We start from the raw sequence: 25,413 nt of genomic DNA on the forward strand, positions 1-25,413 counted from the left end.
CACGACAAGCGCACCTGAAAGATGATACGGCTCCGCTCCCAATATCAAAGAATGAATTACGCTGCATTATAAGGACAACGTCTTTCAACATGTCTAGAAACACTTCGTTTGACCAGAATTCTAAGAGCTCTGACTTATATCATATTGATCCATTTATTGAATTCAAATTTTCATTGTCATAGATAGAACTATGGAAACGCTTATTCATCGATTAAGGCTAGGCACTGGATACACAAAGCATTTCTTACACAGAATTGGCCGAGCGGAAACCCCCGAATGTGATTGTGCATTTGTAGATGAAGATGTATATCACCTCCTTCTAGATTGCCCACATCACGACACACCAAGATGCCGACTTAAATCAGCGCTAAGTAAATTAGACCGCAGACCTTTCAGTTTAAGTACACTTTTGGGCCCTTGGACAACAACGGCCTTGCAGAAGAGCGCTTTAAAAGCACTAAAGACTTTTTTTGAAAACAGCGGCATCGTTGGACGTTATTAGTGCTTTCATTGTTCTGTTCATTTCAATGTCACTCTATATATCCATCTGTTTGGGAATTATGTTATGTTGACTGCTCTGTTGTGACTGTAGGTGCTAATATATTTACACGATGTATATACCACCCGCTGACTAGACAATGTGTTATTAGGCGACAGTATCGTTTGTACTTTTGAGACTTTCGACTACATAAGTGTGGAGACATTTGCCATAGTCTTCCTGTGGAAGCGTTGCTTTATATGTCCTGGTGCTTTTGTGAAAAGATTATTTGATGTGTAACCGTGAACCCTGAATGATGTATGACGGAACCACCCAAGAGATAAGGAGTAGCCGGCGCCTTAAATTGCGCGCCAACATCTCCTTACATCATATAAATAAAAAAAAAAAGAGCCTCATTCTGGCCTCAATTAGGCCGTCGCCTCTGATTACACAACGTCCCGTGTAACCCACCGCGCAATTTCGGTGTACGTTAAACCGGTTAAAGCGCTGGTCGTTGAGCCCGAACAAGTTCATTCAATCTCGCCGTTTTCACACTCGCATTAATTTTGCGTGCCTCGCGACACACGCTTCTCCGACACAAGGGCAAGCGACGACAAGCAGCCGAAGCAAGTTACGGGGCCACGGTATACCGACGGTACTGCTTCGCCACTCGCGCGATAAAAAAAGGAAGAGAGAGAGAGAAAAAGCAGGCGGCAAGTCGCTTCGGTCCAAATCCCAGCGTGCTACACAGGCTTACACGTGTTCCGCGTAGCGGCGACTGACACATGCGCATTCCCTGTCGGCTTCAGCGCCGCACCCGGAGCTGCTCGACCGTTCAACGGCTGCAGTCAGCGTTCGCGGCCGTGTCCACAGTACTCGCGACGTGTATACAGTACCGCATAGTACAGCGTCGCCGACTTAGGCGTGATGAGTGTCCGCGGTCTTCGCTGGTCCTTCGGAGAGCCGACATCCCCGTCGGGTTCGTCTCGGGGCGATGGGGCAAGTGGGGGACGCCCAGGCGCGGTCTCTCCGCTTTCGGAGATGGAGCGCGGGAACAGCGAGTGCCGCTGGTGTTACCGAGGCGACCGATGGCATCTGGAAAATGGTGAGTTTATAACCTCGACGTCACCGACTTCGTTCTTCGGCGCGTCTTTCTGAGAGCCGCAGTGTTCGAGCAAGTGTCGCAAATACTTTTCCTGCTCTTCGGTGAGCCAACGTCTCTGTTTTTTTTTTGTTTGGTGTAACGTGGTCGAAACGGACTTGGATTGAGTAAACAAAAGTGGTGCGTCGCGGTCTGTGTTCAGTGGTGGCAAATCCAAACCGTTGTCCCCAGATGGGCATGCATGTAGCGACCGTTCACGGAAACGTGAAAGGGATGGAGCACAATCCATCTAAGTCATGGCGATTTCTGTGGAATGCGGCGGCCACTGCGGTGCTTTGGTTTCGATCATCAAGAATAAATTTCTGTTAATTAATTTATGTGAGGGGTCGCAACTTAAAGAAGACTGTTTCGCTTGTTCGGTAACCTAGAACAAAGGACAAGCGAAACACCCTTCTGGCAACTGTGACCCCTCACATGCTCTATGTTAACGTGTGACCCCTGCATTCCACCGGCTGCCTCTTCCCATCTTATATTTCTCACGCCCTTCCCTTATGTACGCCACTCAATGCATGCTTATTGGTATTCATAGGTTACCTAAGCCTTTATTTTTTTTGTTTACTTGAGTGAATGTACGCGTGTTGCTATTCCTGACGCCACTGAATGTAAGCTTGTTTGTAGACACAAGCCTGTTTCTCATGGTCTGGTTTTCATCGCAACGGAAGTGTGATTTCGGTCGCATGCGGCGCACATTGCAGTCGCAGGTATTATAAACGCGATAAGTATCATTTAAACAGTTTTCTTTTTTTTCTGATGTATAATTTTAGAACACAGCTCATAGGCGCGCTTTCCTGCGTTGAGCGTCGGCGTCCCTCGGCGTAACCGAGCGAATGAGCACAGCAGAAGATTAAAGAGCGATGAGAGCGAAAATAGGGGAAGAGGGAAACGGAGGAGGGTATGGCAAAAGGGTGAGGAGAAAAGCGGAGTGCAGCACAAGACGTGCTCCATGGCGGTAACCAGGCATGCGGCGCGCTCGACCGCCGATAATATATACGGAATCAGAGCTGGTGTGCGCTTCGAGCCGACTGCGCATGCGCTATTTCTCCTGCGCCGCAGCCTCCTCCGCGCGAGTCGCACGTTCCCGTGTTCACGCCTTCTTTCTGAACAACGAGTGGTGCAACCGGTGGAAATGATTTGTCTTTCGCTGCCGCTAAACGAGCTGTCCGAGCAGAGGCTCAGCGCCGCCGCCGAGAGGACCTTGCCGTCCAGAATAGAATTATTTGCTGCAGAATGCCGCGAATTCAATACACTTAAACAGCTGCGCTCAACATTCGCATTAAGGAGTATCGTAATAGTCGGTGAACCTTACTTTTTTACTGCACAGAAGCCAATAAACCTTCAATGTGTTGCACAGTTTGTATCCTTACGACACCTGTATTGACCCTCACATTAAAAAGTAATTGCAAATTGCACTTCCTTCACTACAGTGAATTCCTTTTGTTTATTGAAATGAAATTATGGGGTTTTGTGTGCCAAAACCACTTTCTGATTATGAGGCACGCCGTAGTGGAGGACTCTGGAAATTTCTACCACCTGGGGTTCTTTAACGTGCACCTAAATCTGGGCACGTGGGCGAAGTGCAAGAACACGGGTGTTCTTGCACTTCGCCCACATCGAAATGCTGCCACCGTGGCATTCTTTTCTGTATTCTGGTCGTAACATATCGCAGTTTTCAAAGGAACTACTTCGCTATAAACATCCTTGTCTTTCCTTTCTTCTCTCTACCTTCTGTGGAACACGTGGAATAATACAAAAAAGCAGGCAAACACCTTGTTTTCATTAGCAGTAGATAACACATTGCCACTGCTCACCTGCTGTACGGGGGGGTGGGAACTTAGTGAAGCGTCAATCGCTTTTATTCCCATCCTCTCCATCAATGTAATGGTGATGGTAATAAATCATTATATTATTATTATTTTTATTATTATTAAACAAAAGCAGATCAAAATTGTGCAGTGAAGTCATTCAATTGCATCCCTTCCTGCAAATGATAGTATCTTTTTCAAGTTCTGATGGTTCTTGCACATCCACGGCTAATAAAGTGTACAGACGCATCACGAGGCATAGGGCGTGCCCAACAAGGCACAGGCAATGTTGCCAATGAGTTTGCAATGAAATGTATTAATTCATTAACTCGTATAACCATATCCCGTCATTACTGCGTCTATAAAATAAGTAACATGCAACTTGCGAGATATACAAAGACAGCATGACATTCGTGTATCTGAATCTTCTTTTTGTTAGGTTGTGAGACGCAGTTGCTTACTGTTTTATTCCACGGTGTGGTTTATGGCGCGTGTGCAAATTGCTCAAGAATCTACTCAGCCTAGCTCACTCAGACTCAGCCGAATTTGCTCTGACTCATATTCACTAGTATAATACTCCGCCAAGCTTGCTCCGACTCATATACACCAAAATTCTACTCAGCCGAGCTTGCTCTGACTCATATTCCCCCAAATTCTGCTCAGTTGAGTTTTCTCAGACTCATATTCACCAACATTATACTCTGACAAGCTCGTTCCAACTCATCTGTACCAAAATTCCACACAGCGGAGCTTGCTCTGACTCGTATTCACGAAAAGTCTACTCAGCCGAGCTTGCTCTGGCTCATATTCTCCAAAATTCTCCTCAGTTGAGTTTTCTCTGACTCATATTCTCACAAATTCTACTCAGCCGATCTTGCTGTGACTCATATTCCCCAAAATTCTACTCAGCCGAGCTTGCGCTGACTCATATTTCCCACAATTCTACTCAGCCGGGCTTGCTCGGACTCATATTCCCCAAAATTCTCCTCAGTTTAGCCCGCTCTGACTCATAATCACCAAAATTATACTTCGCCAAGCTTGCTCCGACTCATATGCACCGAAATCCTACTCAGCCAAGTTTTCTCGGACTCGTATTCGCCAAAATTCTACTCAGCGGATCTTGCTGTGACTCATATCCCCAAAATTCTACTCAGCGGATCTTGCTGTGACTCATATTCCCCAAAATTCTACTCAGCCGACCTTGCTCTGACTCATATTCCCCACAATTATACTCAGCCGGGCTTGCTCCGACTCATATATGCGCAAAAATTCTACTCAGCCGAGCTTGCTTTGACTGATATTCACCAAAATTCTACTCCACCGAGCTTGCTCTGACTCGTGTTCACGAAAATTCTACTCAGTCGAGTTTGCTCGAACTGGATGGATGGATGGATGAATAACTTTCTTGAGGCCCGTCGGTGCGCGCGATTAGTGCGCAGCGGGCCGCTCCCACGTGGGGACAGAGAGGCCATGCCCCTCCGCCGCGTCGCGCGCCCGATGGACAGCCCAGAGCTGTGCGTCAAAGACCGAGCTGCGTAGAGCTCGGTCCCACTTTTCCTTGGTGGTCCTGGCCTCCGGCGCCAGGGGGCAACCCCACAGCATGTGAGCAAGGCTAGCTTTATCCTTATATAGCGATGCGCATTGTGAGGGTGCGCGTCCGGAAAGATATTGTGCAGGAGGGCTAGGCATGGGTACGCGCCCGTCTGAAGCCGCATGTACGGGACTTCTATTGCTTTGAGTGCTTTGTGCGATAGCGGTTCGGTTCCCTTGACTAACTTATAATGCTGGGTGAGATCGTTGTAAGTGATGAGGGGGTCACGCTTGCTCTGCCATCCTGCTGAGAGGGGGTCCGGGCTCGCTCGGTGAGTTAGGTCTCGTGTGGCCTCGTGTGCCATCTCGTTGAGGCTAGGAAGCAGCCCCTTCAGTGGTCCCATGTGCCAGGTGTGCCGGGAACCAATTGATGTAGTGTGGGGTGAGGCGATGACTACCAAATATTCCGCCATTGGTCGGGGATATGTTGATATTCACCAAAATTATACGCCACCAGGCTTGCTCTGACTTGTATTCATGAAAATTCTATTCCACCGAGCTTGCTGTGATTCGCAGTCACGAAAATACTGCTCAATCGAGCTTGATCTGGCTCATATTCACCTAAATTCTATTCCACCGACCTTGCTGACTCATATTCACCTAAATTATATTCCACCGAGCTTGCTCTGGTTCGTATTCATGAAAATTCTGCTCAACCGAGCTTGCTCTGACTCATATTCATCTAAATTCTATTCCACCGAGCTTATGCATCTTTGAAAAACGTATTAAATTTCTCTGCAAGCGGACATCCTCACTACGTTCACCTCCAAACCAATGCTCTGTAACTCCTGACGTAGACTGTGCTCGGTTTAATGATTAACTTTTTTTAAAACTTGCGCGCTACCATCACAGAACTCCTTGACAAACTCATTGGGGAGAAAGTTCCTCTTTTCGTTTTTGTGAAAAGACGTTACTTTATTGTGGTATTGTTGAAATTTGCTAGATCAGCAAGGGACTTAGTTCTCATAAATTTCCAGTATAGCTGGTTTTTGTGTTTAATCATTCTAAGGCGATCTCTATTTATCCATGGCTTACGACTTTTAGTAGACATTCTTAGTTTTCTCAGGGAAATGATCATGGTGTATGTGTTTAAAGCAGGTGATGAAGGTCTGATAAGCTGCATCTGCAGTCTCAGAAGCAAAGACGTCATCTCAGTTTTGATTTGAAAGAGCAGAAAAAAAAGGACGCGAGGGTGTCCGGAGTAATATTTTGCTTTTTGCGGAGTATTCTGCGCTGATAAGTTGCGTTTATTTGTGCCACATTTCAGGAGCACATAAATGGCATAATGATTGTCGATTGAACTGTGTAATACACCTTAAAAGTAAGCTGCTAGTATTTACGTTAGGGATAAATACATTAATAAGTGTGGCTGTCTGCATCGTAACGCGTGTAGCCGTCTGAGTCAGTGTGGAATTACCCCTAGAATGCAAATAGCCAAGGTTAAGGTTGTGCATAAGAAATGAGACCGAAATAATTTAGGAAATTATAAATCAGTATCTATACTTCCGATCTTCTAGAAAACCATTCAGAAAGTTCTACATACTAGGTTTTCTGATTTTATTAATAAGCTTGATCTTTTATCCCGAAATCAACTTGAGTTTTGTAAAAATAAATCTGCCGAGTTAGCATTACTCGAATAAAAGGAATACATAATAGCACTATTTGAAAAGAAAGCTTTCATTACTGGGGTTTTCGTGGATCTCTCGAAGGCATCCGACTTAGTGAACCACACTATACTCCTTCAAATTTAGAATGTTATGGTTTTCGCGGACTTGTTAAATCATACCTATCGCATATAAAACGGGCTGTCTGCACAGACAAAACGACATCTGAGCTAAAACCTGATACTTTTGGCGTTCCACAGGAAAGTATATTGGGGCCACTACTGTTTAATATGGACCTTAATGATATTTCCAACATGAACTTACCCGCTAAACGTATTATGTACGCTGAGGATACTAGTATCTTCTTTTCTGGAAATGATCTTGATCTCCTTGTTCCGGAATGCAATAACCCCATGAGCTGTTACAAAAATGGTCCGAATCCAAGTGCATGCTTATGAATGACAATATAACGTAAGCTGTCATATTCCGCCCTAAAAATAAGCCAGTTCATTCCTCCCTCGAGATTAAGCTAAACTCACGACGTATATATGCGCTCGAACAATTTCTATGCCTCGGAGTAGTTTCTTTCCTCTATATCATGAGAACACCGTGTTGGCCATATCAAAATGAAATTTGCTCAAATAACTGGGGTCGTAAGTTGGCTCAGATACGTTATTCCGAGCCCAATAAATTTACTTCTCTATATTTCACCTTTTCTACTCCTATTTAAACTACCGTGAATTAATGTGGGACACAGCCACATTCAGCAGGCTTCAGCGTATGTGCACTTTGCCGAAGAAGTCACTGCGTCATGCTCACAATGTCTCCTGGGACTCACCGAGCGGGGGTTCCTTTCTGAAAAGTAGCGTGCTCAAGATCCATAACTTGTGCAAATACAGCATGAGTGTCTGGTTTAAACTTGAAACACGGAGAAACGTAAATCGCATACGTTATCTTGCTGATTCGCGTGCCCCAGAAGCAACCTACAAGACAAGGTATGCGAATAATTGGGTACTGCCGACCACTAGAATAAGTTCAAGTAGAGAACGCCTACAATTCGCTCTTCCGTCACTCCTAAATGCTTATGTTTATGATAATTTTGGCCTCTTCCGTGCGTCAAACAGAGCTTTGCGCGCTGTGTTTGTGACCATGTAGGTTCTGCTTTCCTTTTTTTAAATATTGTGTAATCGTTGTATAGTTAATTGTTTTACTTGTTAGTTATTGTACAGCTTTTACTACACTGCGCGATATCCTCTGTATTAAAAGCCTTGCCGTGAAGCCACTGCCAAGCTAAAGGGGGCTGCGGCGTTGTCAGGTTGTATCTGACAGCTTTTTCTGCGCCTCCGCTGTCTGTATCGTTACAAGGCAGAGATAAAGAACTCGAACTTGACCGTGAGTTATTCCTTTCAGGTGAGGGCGGCGAGGTGTCCCTGCTGTCATCAAACTTGGAGGTGGGTGCACGTCCATAATACCTGCAATCGCTTGAGGCTGCAAGGTGTGGGAACTGCTCGGCAGCAGTAAAAAAAAGCGGACTCGCGTTCTGAGGAGGGCGATTGTGCAGGGTCACGTGTGTACACGACTGCATTACGGAGCTGTCTGTTTGGTGCACGCGTATGTACTCCTGGCGAAGCATTCCTAATCGCTCGGTTAACGCCAGCGTTTCTTTTTTTAGCGCAGAAGATGAGCTGATAAGTTATCGGCAGTCGGAAGGTGAGCAAACATTATTCGGCCGCAGCGAGGGGGATAAATGTAGGCGTCACTGTTGCAGGCATTGATCGGGGTGAATGCGCATCGAAGTCGAATCAATCGGGTGATTTTTGTTCCACAGTGTCGGCTGTTACGGTCGGGAGCGCGAATAATAACATTGATAATAACAATAATAGTACTACTACTACTAGTAATAATATTAGTAACAAAAGAAACAAGAGTTTCGAATACGAATGCCAGTAGCCGTTGTTACTCGAGTCATAACCGATTCAGGAATTTAATAGTGGAAATTTTTGAACGTTTGTTCGCGATGTAAGTTTATGAGGTAACAAGCGAACAAACAAGGTAACAAAAACGGGTTTTCAGAAAAGAGCACTTGCTTTACAAAAGCATTTTGGGAAGTAATAAATTTCAATTTATCCTAATACGCTAAATGAGTGATATAAATGTTGTTCTGTGTTTAAAATTGATTTATGAGGTGATCGTGTTTCTTTACGCTATGTGTAATAACTTGTATTCTGTGTTTCTTTTGCCGTTCAAAATATTTGACTTTATATATGCGTATGTGTACTGAGCTAATTTACGAAACTTTGTTATTCATGTGCTCTTGGAATGTATATTTTCTTTTCATACATAGGGTGTTCTACCGAGTGCCATATTTTGAACTCATAATTCACATACGACAGAACAGTACTAGTAAAGATGCGAATCATGAACTCAACCTTCTGTTAGAAACATTACTTTTTTTCTTAAGTGTAGCAAAGGCTACACATCGTTTGAAATCCGTAAGCAAGTTATTCTAAAATGCTACAGCTGCAAATTGGGTCGTGTGTTTCCCATAGTTATTGCGTACTTTTAGTACCAAAAAGTAGTTCAGAGCAAACCTGGTGTGATTCGAATTGTAAAGGCAAACCTTGTCAAATACATTAATAGGAATGAGGTTTTTTTATAGTCCTGAACCATGTTATGCTTAGGTGATATTTAACCGTAAGTGCTAACGGAATGATTTTATATTCCCAAAGAGGAGTGCAAGGCGTTGGCGCGGAAAGGACTGAAGGTGTTTAACCGGATGGCTTGGTTCTGCAGAGGCTGGTGATACCTTGGTGGTCAAAATTAATCCGGAAACCCCCCACTACGGCGTGCCTCGTAACCAAATCGTGTTTTTTTTCTTGGCACGTAAAACCCGCATAATTCAATTCAGTTCGCTGTGTGGAGGCTGTAGCAATTCAGGGTTGAAGAGTCGATTGGCAGCAAGAACACCTGGGCCATGCTTCCTGCCCGAATAGCAGTCAACAAGTCGCCACAATTTAACGCGGTGTTTTCCGCCAAACGTCACCTAACCGCGCACGCGGTGTGGTTGCGAAATGCGTGTCGAGACCAGTTGGCGCCGTGTGCCAGCTGTAGAAGTTCCTGTTTGCTCTGAAAGTTTTACAGTGCTATTTCCAGGGACAAAAAGAGAAATCTCTGCGCACTTTTTCGAATGAGCCGTAAAATTTGTTTGCGATTCTGCTATAGGGAGAAGTCTCATCTCTTCTCTTGTGTCCGTGTCTGCAGGCCTTGCCCTTATTTGCATTATGAATCTTTAGCAACTAGCTCAGCTTTCTGCCGTTCTCAGCAGAAGTCGAGGCTTTTCACAGTGGCTTTCGATCTACAAGAGAGAGATACAGATTCTTGGTTAGGAAGGAAAAATTGGGGTAAAGTGCAAAGCAGTAACTGTGAGATGCAAATTGTTCGCCATAAATATTTGCGACCTCCTTTCGTATCATCCTTTAAGACTAAGCTGTATATGACAGAACACCCACGCATCAAGGACAAATACATTGTGTGCACACGTATGTCACGAGCGCGCGCACATGCGAGGCAGTGCAGCATGCATCTTCATTCTTCAAAACCCTCCGCAATGAGCAAGTGCCCTATTAAACTAATTTAATTTTCAAATTAAAACGCTTCAGGATATTTGCAAAGCAGGACTTGCACACAAGCTTCAGACATGATTGCTTCGTATTCTAATTCGTACATGCGAGTAAACATGTCTATTACGCGAAAACTCGATGACAAAGCCCCCTTTTTTTTTCAGCTGCCGTTTTAGCTTGGTTCGAGTGGCCGTAGCCGCTAGGTGGCGGTACTGTTTTTCGATCAAAATGAGCCGGCGTGAAATCCCTACCAGCTAGAGGCTAAGAGCTTCGCTGTAAAAGCCACAGAAGTGGCTTGAAGCGACCCTAACCAACGTCAAAACGGGGAAACCTCAGAGAGAACAAGATTAATATGTTCCACTTACTGAAACTAGCACATTAGCTCCAAATATGTTTCACTAAGTGCAGTGTTTCTGCAAATGTGTACTATTTAGCAGAACTTAAGTGAAACGAGATAAACAGTGCTTAGACACTCGTGTATGTAACGCTCGAACAAATACTATTTTAGGGCAAAGCAATGCGATTTGAAACAACGAATACTGAACCCAATGCCGTAAACGCCTATGAGTGAATGGTAAAGGTCGATTAAAGTCACTATGTACTGCTGCTGTGTGGACTCGCACAGGTCTCGCCTGCGTCAAAGTTGGTGCAACCACTCACTCCCGAAAGCGATCTTTCACGTCATCTCTGAACGATACTGTTCTGACTGGAAAGTGCCTTCCCACGCAACAGTGACACCACTACGTCGAGATATCATTCGACCATCAACACAAAACCGAAGACTCTGTGGGACGAAGTACGCTCTTCAAAAGCGGAATCATGTGCTTTTGCTTCCATATGACAATTTCAAAAAAAATTGACTCCGTTTATATTGTTTCAATGGTGAGACCACTCGAGACGGAGTTCTGTGGGGCAACCTCACCCATTAGGTTCCGCATTACACTCAGGACAGCTGTGGCCTTGCAAAAAATTGTATTTGTTCGGCAAGACCGTGCTTCTGCCAGAATATACAGCCACATAACATTGACAGTTAAATTCCAGTGAATGTCGGCGACATCACTCTTTTCAGTAGCCTCGAGATGACGTAATAAACTATCGTGGGACCGACCACATAAGTGCGGTCATAGAGAGGTTCACCAGTTTTAAAGTACATAATTGTGCATGCGCTTCTTTCACCAAAGATGCAAGCGTGCGTTGACACACGTACCTGACAAATGGTCAATATTACAAAGATTTCATTCTGAATTAAAAATACGGGTAGAGTGAGATGCGCTCACGTTCTTGCCCCGTACTTCTTATCAATTCACGCTTATTCATGCGTGTCGTTATACGCAAAATTTTAAGGCATCAGCAAACCTTCCGGCAGAGCATTTTATTTAGACGGAGGCTTGCCGTGTGCGATAACGTTCTATGCATGTTAATTACAATCCCTGTGTTGAGTAAACATAAATTCGAGGAACGTTCCGCGCTAACTGATATTCTGTATGTACCACAGATACCGCAGCTTGATGGGGCACTGCAGTGAAGGGCCGCTTGTGGAAGAGCACGCGACTTTTCTGATTGTAAGGCAGCGAAAGTCCATAACACGTTAGTACGCGACCGTTACAGCCACGCGTAGCCCCTTCCGAGCACGCGTCCTTCTAGGTATGTCGACACCATAAGTTAGCGACACTACTCGACCTCAAAGATGCCGTGGTGAATCCGTGGCTATAGAGAGACAGAGAGCAAATGATAAAGGAAAGGTAGGGTGGTTAACCAGGACTGAGCCCGGTTGGCTACCCTACACTGGGGAAAGGGAAAAGGGGACGGAAAGATTAAAAGAGAAAGTCTAGTGGGTACATCCTTCGGTCACTCAGTCCGTATCACAGACGCTGACTCAATCCAGTTGCCTTCAAATATCGCAGCAGAGCTTTTGTGGCCTTTTGTAGCTGCGATATGCGAGGCCATGGTCCCAAGATATTCTTCAAGGTGAACGGTGTTCTATCTAGCTGATTGAGAGCTGTGCAGAGGTCATGTCTTTCGTTTTCAAAAGTAGGGCTGTAGCACAGTAGATGTTCTATAGTTTCCTCGGCACCGCAGGCATTACAGTCAGCGCTATCAGTCATTCCAATCAAAAACGTATATGCATTGGTGAATGCGACGGCCAAGCGTAAGCGGCACAGCATTGTTTCCTCATTTCGTAGAAGCCCTGGTAACAGCCGCAGTTGCATAGAGGGGTCGAGGGAATGCAATCGTTCGTGGCTATAGAGATCTGCTGCTGAGCGCCGGGGTCGCCGGTTCGGTTCCTGTCTGAGGCAGCCGTATTAAAATGATGGTGGCGGAATGAAAACAAAAAACAAAAACGACGTACGTACGTCGAGTGCACGAAGAGCCCCAGGCGGTCACGATTTCTTCTCAGCTCTTCAAAACGCCGTCCCTCGTCACCTAATGCGCAGTTTCTGGACGTTAAAAACCCACAATTGAAGCTTAAACTAACTTCGATTCCCACTCTGCCGATTTATGTGGCCCTTGTGTACCTGAAAAGGAAAACGTCATCTCCGGGCGAAATATATTTTATTAGCTGAGACGCTGTTTGTTTTTAACGCGACAGCGTTAAGGAGCTCGTGTCGCAGAAAAGCCGGTGTCGTTGGTGTCGGTGTCGGCGTCGGCGGCGTTGGCCATGAGCGATAAATCCCAGCAGGCACTTCATGAATATTTTTTTTTTTGCAGGTGGTCCCCATGAAAGACTTCAGCAACGAAGTGCGAGCTTCCATGGACGTCCACCGTTTTCTCCAGGATGCCACGGTGATTCTAGACGTCCAGGAGACGACGCTGGAAGATGTCGTCAATACTGTGTTGAAGAACGTACGGCAGCCAACAGGTTTTACACGTTAGTTTACACAACCGCGAAGCGAGCGAAACAATCGACGTGTTCGCCTGCCGTCTCCGTGCTTACGCTGTAGCGGACGCTGTAAAATGATAAGAAAGAATGCTATGTCAGGCGCATTCAGTTGGTGCCACGTTTGCTATCTTAATTCTGGAAGTAACGAGTCAGCTGAAGCGCGCAAAAAATCACATATGCAGTTTAATATCCCGCAGGCGTGATCAGAAATCCGCTTCCGGAACTGCAGAGGTATAACACTTTCCAACAATCACTAAGGTGTGAACTTTTGCCACCTGCATCTTGTTTGTTCAGCTTACACATCCTCACCTGGTCCTCCTTATAAGTGTTCGATACTCAATTCAATGAGAACCCGTAGGCGCATAACATTGCCATCCTGCTTGTCCGCTGGAGCTTGCCGCGGTTTCCATGCGTAGTGGCGCCGGCGATATGGATGTACAACCGATTGTAATTTTCTACTTCATTTGCACGCCTTGCTGCTGCGATGACTGAACATTACTGCACTTTCCGACTTTCCGATTTATTCTCCGACGAATTCTTATTACGTTTTATTCCCTTGCTTCTCGCAAATACGATAACAGAATGCTTTTATTATTAGATGCTTGTCTTGAGTGGGGCGGCACACCTCAAGACAAGACTTCTAGGATGTTTATTCGACTTCACGCTTCCGTCACCTGCCAAATACTTCCTGTGAACTTTGTTTCGGAGTTTTGCCGAATACTTTTTTACATTAGTACCACTGAATTTTTCAGCTTACATAATAATGGCGAGAAATTTTAAGATTTTATGACAAATTTAAGGTTTTCAGTTGACTTGCTCTCTAATACTCCATAACGGCATCTCTCACAGCCAAAGTGCCGCTTTAGGACTCTAAAATAACTCTAAAAAATAATGCTTACCTTAGAGTGGTCAAGTGTTACTTTTTCTACGATTTGGCTTAAAGGGGCGGGCTGATTTTTAGATGGGAGCATTATTTTCTTCTTATGATTAGTCTGCAAAAAGGGACAGACTATTATTACTTTTTAAAATGTGCCTGTAGTTCACTACACAGCCATTTATCTCACCCGTAACCTTCAATGACGTTTCAGGTTTTGGGAAACGGCGAGCAAGCAACGACTGTTAGCGAAGCCAAACAAGCGATATTCGTATCCGAACAAGGTGAGCGTAATTGTTAGAAGCATTGCTCGTCGAGCGGTTAAATATTTACCGATCTTGAATTCAAAAAATGGCTGTGGCTTAGGTAAGGTTAAGCCCAAGATGCGAAGCATACTAGCCTTTATTTTAGTTGTTGAACCACTGTTTAGCTTGGTGAACTGCTGTTGCTTGGCTATATTTGGTTCGGCTAGACGAAGAAACAACTCATGCGTTACTCTGCTTCGCCTTGGACGCCCCGCATTGGACGCGGTGAGCGTCGAGCAACGCAGCGTTCGGCGCGGCAACGAAATGTGCGCCTGAGCAAGCGACGCACGCCTGAGCTCGTTTCTAAGGAAACACCGCATTCACTAGAGGCGATTTTGTACCGCTTTGAAGCATCGTACTCGTGGCTCAGTGGTAGCGTCTCCATCTCACACTCCGGAGACCCTGGTTCGATTCCCACCCAGCCCATCTTGCAAGAGTTGAGCCAAAGCCACCTCTCCTCTGTCGTGACGTCACGGTGTCACGTGGTATTCAAGGCGACACCGCCACGCCTGAGGAGCTGGGTTGAGCTCTCGTAATATGCTTCGCATAAAACATGCACATCTCCAGGTTGCTCACGGTGTCATTGTGTGATGAATGTTTGCTAACGTATTTGCTAAGAGGCAGCGAACACAATACGTAATGCCCGCGTAAATACCCCGTTCGCTGGAGCTAAACTGTTCTGAGCTTATAGAACTGTGCAGAAACAACCATCAACGATGATTGTGATGGTTGGAAGGCGAATGCGATGGATGAGAGCACTCCACTACAGCATCTAAGCCTTCAGACGCCCCAAAGCTCTCGCGCGACAGCAAGTACGTTTCTAGGAGTAATAATAGACTAAAATAATTTACACCCTTGAAAATTAATAATGCGGTAGTAGTGGTAGTGGTAGTAGTAGTAAAAGCTTTATTAAGAAAGGGAGTGGGGGAAAAGGGGACAAAGAGCGATGGGTGGCTCCCTTAGTCCAAGGCTCCACTGGCCTTCGCCGGCCGCTGGACTTGCTGGAGAATGGTCTAAATGTGTTTACGAACCACGCGGTCACAACCTTTTTGAGTGTCAGGGTGTCGTTTTAAGGGTAGAGATTATTTTTCAGTGTTTATTGGGCGTTCGGCGACGAACGTGCCCCACAACTTGGATGTGTGAGAGGAAGTAAGGGTGGGAATTACAAACACATTTACACCTCTTATTCGCCTTTAAGGGTGTAAATTATTTTACACCCTAAGTTGCCGGTCGGCGACGAATGCGCCCTGCAACTTGATTGTGGGAGAGCGCGTGGCTTTTATATCGCAGGCAGGAGCCACAAACGCTCGAGTATGATTTTAACGCATATTGGCAGCACTGAGTTTGCAGCACCCATGCAAGGAGGTTTCTTGTTAAAAAAACTCCGGTTCTGCGTTTTTTAAGCACAGTACACCTCAACACTTCAGTGTATTATGCGAAGAAAACTGCTTTCAAGTTACATGTATAAGACGCCCCTTTATCAGTTCTCAAAAAAAAAGAATGCTTACTATGCTTGATGCACATGTAAATACAATTTTTGAATATTTAATACACGGCAAAATTGTTTTATATATTTGTGCTTCCCTGCGGATGGAAATTGCTGAAAATTGCTGCGGCGAGCATATTTAGCGCCAGCAAACAAGGACGGAAGGGAGACGACAACACAGTGCGCTATATGCTGGCGCCAAATATGCTTTCAGTTTACCGACACGCCCAACAAATGGCATTGCTGCAGGGCTCTGTTTCACCACAACACTGCAGTTTCGCCAATATCTTCCTTGTTCGCTAAACTTCTGCGGTGAAAACCGTAAAACGTCAGTAAAAACACATACCAGAACGTTCGTCTTACCTTCGGGTGGGGCGCGAAAACATTCATCTTGTGCGTGTGTGTGTGTGTGTGTGTGTGTGTGTGTGTGTGTGTGTATATATATATATATATATATATATATATATATATATATATATATATATATACATATATATATATCCGTAGATGTCAGTTGAATTGAAAGTGCACAGCCTCCTCTCGTAGGGTGCTTTGTCCCCACTGGGAGAACACGTGGCGTTAAGCCTAGCTCAATAGAGTGAAGGCTTTGTTGGAGAGGCAAGCATTCGGTGGTCCTTCAGTAATGCATGGCCATGAAGCTTACAAAACGCTGAATCGACGTATGTTCGCGCGTTGCGCTACTCACATATGAGAACAGCTGTGGCATTACTGCTATTACAAATGACGAATTCTATATGTATGCGCTTCGGAGAGGCGACCTTTTTTTAATGTAGGAACCTCGATTTCGTGTTTATCAGTTTTTAAGAAGTCAATGCATGGCGCGTTGTGGAACAATGGCTGCTAAACATAACATGGCCGTTTGCATAACACTCTGGTCGCTGGCATTTTGGCGGTCCTAGCGATAGTGCAGAAGTTACCGGTAGGCAGGGGCGTGCTCTCCATCTGAAATACGGCCCGAGCCTTTGCCCGGCTGACGGTAATAAACATGCTTTACAGTTGCCATGCCAACCAGGACTATCCAGGGAGTTTGCAGCTACGGGAACGGGGACTTCGACTACGACCAGAGCTGGCTGTGTGTCATGTGAGTTTATGCAGACGTGCCCAAGCTTTCAAACTTGCTATATTTGGACCAGCCGAGTGCATGATGGTGAGCTAGATGTCTAGTTTGTTCCGAGCATATGTACCTTTAATAACCAGCTTCTTTGCTGCATTCTGATCCCTCAACGCATCGACGAATGCATGTAGAAAGGGCAAAACGACCATAGAAGCAGTGTGCAAACAAGCTTGAAGGCAAACGAGTCGACCTAACACTGAAGCGTCACGTCAGAGCGCGCGGTAGCTTTTAGTACTTCCGCTCTGCAGACAGAGCCAAAGCACAGCAGCCGAACAAGTCCGCATCGATTAAACGCTACCGGAAACCCACGATTCTCGGCCAATACTTTGAGTCTCAGAGGTTTCGTATTGGGCCAACTCTTTTTAGGGGAAAATCAAAGGCAACGGCTTCACAAGGAGAGATGGCTTGCCAAGGCTGGCTGCGCTACTTAATGCTCGCTCTTAGTTTGCTTCCTTTTTCCATGGAGGCGTGCATCAACACCCTAATCGTGTAGCTGGAGAGGATGTGGTGCGACGGAGTGCAGAAGGCAATGCTAGTACAGGCGTCATTGGGAAAGTGCGTGAAGGGAAAATATGAGGCGCGAGCTCGGTGATCATCTGCGACACCAACTTCACTCACCAGCGCTTAAGTCGATGTGTATCATGAAACTCGCTTCGAGTGAACTCGGCCGAGTGACAGCCATGACTTGTACAATGTGCATTACAATATACGATTGTGAGCAAGTGCTAAGGCGCATTGAAAGAACAGTCGAAACGCCGGCGAGAACGTTACCATAATCGTCATTCATAAATAAATGAAGAATGAGTCATAGTTTCAAGGAAGCTAACGCTGTCGTCGAGAGTCATTATAAGCGGTTTCTACCAAAATAAAAACAAAAATGTACGAGTTTGTGAGGGTTCTCAGACGCTCAAGAAGAAACAATCCAACGTTAAGACGGGAGACTGAATTGCGCCCTAGAGATTGCGATCGCCGAAAGATGGCTGTCTTGTGCAAGAGTAGAAATTAAAAAAAAACGCAACGATGGTCTACCCCAGCTTCTGCACCCTAGCCTGCTACCTAGGCACTCAATCTCGCACGGTCACTTTCGGCGATATCACTTTCAGGAAGAGCTGATTTGCTGGTTGAGTAAAGTTGGATGAACTGATTGGCTGGTTGAGCAAAACTGCCCGCATCATACAACGTTCCATGTACTACGTTAGGCGAAAGCAATCGTATCGCCAAAAGTGATCGTCTCAAAATACGGCCTCTATATTTATGGCAAGAGAAAAATGGGAAGGAGAAAGAGATGATGATAACCGGGGTACTAAGTCTCGTATTGTAGTATGTCCCGCATTGTTACTGTAGTATGCACCGTGTGTGTAGAGGTGGGGGGTCAGAACCTAACATGGTGTCCTCCGAGAATGATGTGGCGTAGATGCTTCCCAAGGAAAACGCTTAAATCTGTTGCTCTATGCCCAGCAGACACAAAACATAGGCCCTAGGTTCTCGCATACATGTCAGCGATCGCATTCTGGGCTTCTTTCACGGTAGATGAAGAGAGCACAGCACCAGTTCAATGGGCCGACTCAAGCCGTCTGCTGCGCGCCGAACTTCAGAGGAAGCTTTAGCTCGGGACCATCTCCGACGCGGCCTATTCAAATACATGTAAAAACGCAAAAACGTTTTTCTGAGATAACCCCTGCACCGATTTTAATGAAATTTGTTGCATTTGAGAAGGAAAGTGGAATTCTAGTGACTGTTGGTCGCGGAATTTCTATTTAGGTCCTTAATTTTGGTAAAAAGGTTTTCAAAACTTCGAAAGTCTGAAAAATATAGAAGCATGAAGTTTACAAATTCATAACTTTGCATCAAGAGCAGATATCGCGGTTCTGTAAACGAGACCCATCAGATCATTGAAAGCGGACAAATTCGATACGTCATTTTATATCTTACGTGAATTTGTTACGTTGTTTACAAGGGTTCTGCAAAACCTATATTTCCATTCTACAATATTTTTTGACATTCATTGTAACCTATCAATTTTGTCCGCTTTAGACGTACTATTAGATGCAGTTCACGGAAATGTATTACCAATTTTCGTTGCTGAGTTACAGAGTTGTAAACTTGATAGTTTCAATTCCTGAAAATTTTTAATTTTTGCCAATTTTTAATAAAAAATTGACAACCTAAATCAAAAATCCTAAACAAACAGTCACTAGATCTTAAGTTTTTCTTTGAAATGCAACAAACCTCGCCAAATTTGGTGAAGTGGTTGCCGAGAAAAACGAATTCTGCTTTTACATGTATTTAGATAGGAGCACCCGAGCTAAAACTTCCTCTTAAGTCGAAGCGTGTGTGTTTGCGGGCATGCGAAACCTAATTTCGCTGCCGAGCTTATGGAAGCGCCTGTGGTGACTGTCTTGTTGAGCCAAGGCATCGCGTGTTAAACTTGGTACAAAATAAGCAAGAAAGCAAATGGTAGCTACGGTCTCTAAAGATCAGCGCGCGCAACAGTGCTTATACATACAAGGCAGCTCATGCTTCCGAGTTCACACGTTAGCTTTCCCACCGCAGCGTTTGTGTAACCAATCTATTCGGGGTCCCTTCACTACTGATGCCTGTAAGGTCTGCACTATCGAGGGCCGAAACATAATGCGGATCTTGTCTGAGCTGGGACTCGATTACTTGTATCGCAAGTCAATAAGCGCAAAGCATGGCCCAGACACTAGGCAGTAGGTCATAAATAATCTATCAGGTAGCAACTAGTTTGGGAACAGTTGATGTAGACCTGTGGTCAACATTACAAGTACGGGACGAAGCAAAGTTGTTGTGACAGGTGACACGTCTGGGACATCAGTATTTGGGTGAGCATAGTGCTGTCGTATGTCGTACATACTTGTAAGCGGCTTTAAGAATCTCAGGCCGGGTATGGAGCACGTAGTTTCTTCGTGATCCCGGGCATATTGATCTGAACGCATGGCCAAGGCAGGACCCATGAAGGCGTTCTATGGATCCAGGCAGGAGCGAATCCTGGACGCTAATATCACGAATAAGAAGTCCTTTCCCTCGGTTTGATTCCTTTCTTATTATTCGTCGTTCACGAGAGGCCGGTCTCGGTGCTAGCGGAGCGGCGCTCGAACTTCTGACGAAGCAGTTCGATCGCGACAAGAAATAGCAATGGTTGCATATTTTCCCCTCTCTCAGAGCGACATTGACTGGCGTTCACGTTTCGTAGGTGGTTCGTACACCAGGAGAGAGAGAGAGAGATAGCAAAGAGAGGAAAGGCAGGGATGTCAACCAGACGAGCGTCCGGTTTGCTACCCTACACCGGGGGAAGGGAAAGGGGGAGCAGAAAGAGGAAAGCGGGATAGAGGGAACACCAGGGGGTACAATTTCGCGTATAGGCCCCATGGCTGCACCCGGAACACTTTAACAGACGACCAAGAGGACATTTTGTTTCCCAAAACAGAGAAAAGGAGGCAAAGACCTTCCATTAAAACAATTCATGGCGCGTCTTTAGTAATTTTCATAAGAAACTCTATAGGAGTGCTGTGGAAGTCTGCAGGCCTGGAGAAAGCCTATGGTAAGACACCTATGAGCCGGCCGCATGCGCGAAGTCCCAGGAGGCTACGATCGCAGGCGCTGCAGGGGCCTCGTCCACGTGCGGTAGACTTTGCAGGTCAGCTGCGCGTAATCGAATGGACGTCCACGAACGTGGACAGGGAGTCTTTCCGCCGGCGATTGCAGGTGCTCGGTGCCCTCGCTGCAGAGGAAGCGCGTGGCCGTGGCCCGCCTGAAGCACCCGGCCAACATGGGTCGAACCTGCGGGGACGTGCGGTTCCTGGTCGCGGTGCTGACGCCGAGCAAGGAGAAAGGCACCAAGAACGCGCTGGAGACCGGCCGCACCTTCGCCACGCTGTTCGCCGACTCGGCGTTTCGTCGGCGGCTCTGGGAAGCGTGCTCGGCCGCGCAGTTCGCCGACGAGCTGTCCGAGCATGCTGGCCGCCTCGCTGCTGACCAGAGGGACGCCCTGGCGCCCGGTAGCGGCTCGCCGGACGCTGCGCGAGAAAGTGTGCGTGTGTTTATAAATTTCGTTTTGCGGTCACATCGCTGTGTCTTATCTCGCTCTTTCCGCAGTGCGCTTCTATACACGCTGCAGCGTATCTTGTAAACCGTGCAGTGCACAAGCGTGAACATTGCGTGAGATTAACGTTGTGACCACTGCTATGCATGAGAGATGCAGGAGGTTACGCGTTCTGCATGCGATGAAAGCGACGAAATTTGTTGGCCTTGCGTCATTTGTAATATATTTACCTGATAAACTTCACGAAAGGTTCGCCTCAACTAAATTGAAACGTGTACTTAATCTGTGTAGGATTTATAGTGAGGGCATTATACAGGACTCTCCCCAGCCTTTTTTCGTGTTGTCGTCGACACAGAATAAGGCGAAATGATCACTGAAAGCTCCGTAACCAAAGGCGTGCTTCGACTGATTCTGATACCTTGGCACAATGCGCGTCCTCGCATGGGTTTTATTGCACTTTGTAGTGCAGTCCTATCCTCGAGGCTGAATAATTAAACGGGTCGGCAGAACGAGTCTTATACCAGTGCATACCTGAGCTGCTTCTTCATGAAGTTTTACAGCCAAGCTGTCTGTTGCTGTATGTAGATAGAAAATTCGTCAGTCTGTCGCCTGTACGCCGAAAACCCCTGCAACCCCATGCGCATGCGGGAAAAAAAAGAAAGAGAGGCGCGTGATCACCTGCTTTCCGTCGCAGCCGAGCGCGAGCGAAGCAGCTTCTTTCCGGCTAGAAATGGGTAGGCCAAGCGTCATACGTACTCCTGAGGAGCAGGCAGCGTTCGATCAGCAACGCCGCGAGCAGAACCGGGAATGAGCTCGTATACGCCGTACAAGAACAGGCTTGTGCAGCTGAGCGCAAGCAGTGACTGTGTACCGAGGATCCGGCAGCCTACTAAGCCGTCGTTTAATGAACCGCAGGGATTAACCCAGTGATAAACACCGGGGCCGCACGTTTCCGCTTCGCTGGTTAGCCGTCTGTACAGAGTGCTTGCGCGGTGATGTTTTTTTTAAAGTTTGGGTAGAAATCGACACGATGCTCAAGCAGTGTAATCAAAGCCATTATTGGTCTGATCCGGATAATGTTATCGCCGTACAGTTGATCAGGAGTATATCAGAACCGGTGAGTTCCTTCGGAGCTATATCAGCATTTCGGTGTGGCCGTCACTGCGTTAATCTTTGTTCTCCTGAGAGCCAAACCCAGCTCAAGGGCACCATCGCTTTTCAAGTTGATTTTCATATCTGTTACGGTAAAAACTGCTTATCTTTGCTCATACTCAGAGATCAAGATGTGACATCGTGTGGTGAGTTTTTATGTTGTGGCTGTATCCTCGATTTCCCCGTCTTCGCGATATTCTAAACATGCTTTACAGGTGTATTCTGTCGTCAGGGACAATGCGACACTGTGTATCAAACTATCGTCAAATAACGCAGTGTGACTAAAGCACTTCCAGACAGTCTCGTATGAATCTCACTTCGTATGTGGAACGCATACTTTACGTAATCACAGCAGGGTATAATTTTGAAAATGATAGAATGCAATGAGCGATGCGGTGTAATGTGCAACCTTGTCCAACCGTGATTCCTGCAAAGGTGTAAATCAGAAACTCACTCACTACCACTGGTATATTGTTTTGCTGCTGAAGAATCGTTCATATAAATCTTTTCCCCATTACAAGCGCTCACTCACTCACTCACTCACTCACTCACTCACTCACTCGCTCGCTCGCTCGCTCGCTCTCTCTCTCTCTCTCTCTTTTTCTTTTCTTCTTTTTTTCTTTTTTCCTTTTTTTCTTTTTTTCTTTTTTCTTTTTTTCTTTTCTTCTTTTTTTCTTTCTTTCTTTCTTTCTCACTCACTCACTCACTCACTCACTCACTCACTCACTCACTCACTCACTCACTCACTCACTCACTCACTCACTCACTCACTCACTCACTCACTCACTCACTCACTCACTCACTCACTCACTCACTCACTCACTCACTCACTCACTCACTCACTCACTCACTCACTCACTCACTCACTCACTCACTCTCTTTCTCACTTTCTCTCTTTCTCTCTTTCTCTCTTTCTCTCTTTCTCTCTTTCTCACTTTCTTTCTTTCTCTCTTTCTTTCTTTCTCACTTTCTCTTTCACTTTCTTTCTTTCTCACTTTCTCTTTCACTTTCTTTCTTTTTCACTTTCTTTCTTTTTCACTTTCTTTCTTTCTCACTTTCTCTCTCTTTCACTTTCTCTCTCTTTCACTTTCTCTCTCTTTCACTTTCTCTCTTTCACTTTCTTTCTTTCTCACTTTCTCTCTCACTCTCTTTCTCACTTTCTCTCTCACTCTCTTTCTCTCTCTCTCACTCTCTTTATCTCTCTCTCACACACTCTCTTACTCACTCTTTCTTTCTCTCTCTAACTCACACAAATACCACTTTTAAGCGAAAATCCGGTGTTGTTCATATTTCACTAACCTGCACGAGGGGTGTCAGGATATTACCACCCATGTCATAGAGGAGCAAAGTTCAACCGCGCATGCGCGACACTTTCTCTCCGCTACAGTTTTGCTGAAAAATGCAGGAAAATAAACAAATCCAAGAACCTGCAAGTTGGTTGTAAACTTAACCAGATTTTTTTTTCTTCAATGTGCGTTTACTGCATGCCTTTAAATCTCGAAAGAGGTTATAAAAGTTATCTTGTTGGTCGAGTGACCAGTGAATTCTGGGTTGTAGTGTTGCTGCTTGCCGATAGGTATAGTTAGTGCTATTTATTCAGAAACGATGATCACTCCTAAAAAAATTTATATCCAATTTTTCGCCGCTAAATGTTATTCGCCATCATGCCGCGTTTACATCGTTTTTATTTATTCCATTTATAACCTTTCAAAGGCCTTGTGCCCTCGGGCTCCTTTTCTGCAGATTTATTTGTGCGTTGTTATCTACTACCAACCGCATAAAACTTGAAACGCGTTGACAGCAGAGTGTTGAGAGTCTCGACCATAACGGTTGCATTTAGTCTGCTTGGCTGAAAAAAAAATGCTAAGTCCTCACTACCGAGGCTTCTCAAAACCCTCACCTCGTAAAACTGTTAGCAACGAGACTAATCTGTTACCCATAATGGTGCCCCACTGGCTGTGGCATTGAGCTGCTGAGCTCAAGGTCACGGGTACGACCACATTTGCGGCCTGTTTACTTAGATTTACTTTCACTTTAACAATCTCCAGGTGGTCAAAATTAGTCCGGAGTCCTCCGATACCACGTCTCTCTTAAACCACTGCAATTTCGGGACACATCTAATGTAATGCCAAAAGGAAACAAAAGGTAAAAATCCTCATTCCAGTGCCAACTTTCTGACACAAGGAGGTTGCTTTAATCCGTTTTCTCGGTACTTTATCACTTTAACTTTTTCCGTATCGCGTCCATTGTACATCGTTAGGCCACTAACAATGGTCCGAGACGCCGCTTTCGAGACTTTCCGTGCCGCTCACGGACACACTGCGCTATCGGACGAGAAGGAGAACTATAGTTTTATTTCCTAAGCAGTGTGATTTTTTTCCCGCCAAGCACGTTGATTTTTGAACGCGCTCCGAAGTTTCGCGATCGTCAAAGCGGGAAGCAAGAATGGCTGGCTGCCCGCTTTTGAATACGCGAAACGCCGCTTTCAAGACCTTCCGCACCGCTCATGGACACACTTCGCAATCGGACGTCCAGGAGGAGAACTATATTTTTGTTTTCTAAACAGTTAATTTTTTTTCCCAAGAGGTGGGGATTTTTTGAACGCGCTCCGAAGTTTCGCGATCGTCAAAGTACGGAGCCAAAATGGCCGCATCCAGGAGTGGCGCATGCGCTTCGAAAGATCGCAGATCTCGTGAGTCGCATACAAAAAGTTTTGTAACCTCACTGTGGCACAGCAATAACATTTATTTCACTATAGCGTAATTATTTCGGTGAGAAAGGTGCTTGCATTATTGGTATATGAAATGTGGATGCAAGTTCAAGCAACGCATGTCGCTGTTGCTTCGCTCGGGATCGCATCGTAGGTGTTGCTCAACCGGTGATGCGTTTCTTGCTGGGGCTTCAACTTGCAAATGAAGCGCTTTGCGTATGCGAGAACAGTGCCTAATGCAAATTGAAATGTGCTGGGGAGCACTATGGCGCCGTTTCCTCCGCTACAGACCTGCGGATAGGAATTGTTGTACGTAGTGCCTCGCCGTAGCTCCCGGTGTCTCTCCCTAGCCTTGCCAACGCCAACGACGAAAAACAAAATACGGTTGAGAATACGTTGCAGTAAATTTTGCGCTCTGACGTATTGCGCCTAACGCATTTCAGAAGGAGCGCAAGTGCACCATTGCCCGAGGCTTGCGTGACGATGTCCGGCGTCGGCTGCCCTACTACATCAGCGACTACGTCGATGGTAAACCCTCATAACCCTATGTC

General features: G+C 45.8%; 1 protein-coding gene across 2 annotated transcripts in view; it reads left to right on the forward strand.

The window, feature by feature from the left end:
- The first annotated feature begins 1,209 nt into the window (after positions 1-1,209).
- The window catches only part of LOC139050113 (solute carrier family 4 member 11-like), a 47,203-nt gene continuing 22,999 nt past the window's right edge, over positions 1,210-25,413 (forward strand). Inside the window, exons 1-7 of one of the 2 annotated variants that reach the window (XM_070526327.1) lie at positions 1,210-1,583; positions 8,047-8,087; positions 12,966-13,100; positions 14,226-14,295; positions 16,820-16,904; positions 20,664-20,988; positions 25,306-25,390. In XM_070526327.1, the coding sequence (XP_070382428.1) occupies positions 1,406-1,583; positions 8,047-8,087; positions 12,966-13,100; positions 14,226-14,295; positions 16,820-16,904; positions 20,664-20,988; positions 25,306-25,390 (919 nt within the window). In that variant the 5' untranslated portion in view covers positions 1,210-1,405. Of the gene's footprint in view, positions 1,584-8,046; positions 8,088-12,965; positions 13,117-14,225; positions 14,296-16,819; positions 16,905-20,663; positions 20,989-25,305; positions 25,391-25,413 lie in introns of those variants that run through there. The other variant, XM_070526328.1, reaches the window with a different exon arrangement.

Source organism: Dermacentor albipictus, chromosome 9 (genome assembly GCF_038994185.2).
Source record: "Dermacentor albipictus isolate Rhodes 1998 colony chromosome 9, USDA_Dalb.pri_finalv2, whole genome shotgun sequence".
Lineage (NCBI taxonomy): Eukaryota > Metazoa > Arthropoda > Arachnida > Ixodida > Ixodidae > Dermacentor > Dermacentor albipictus.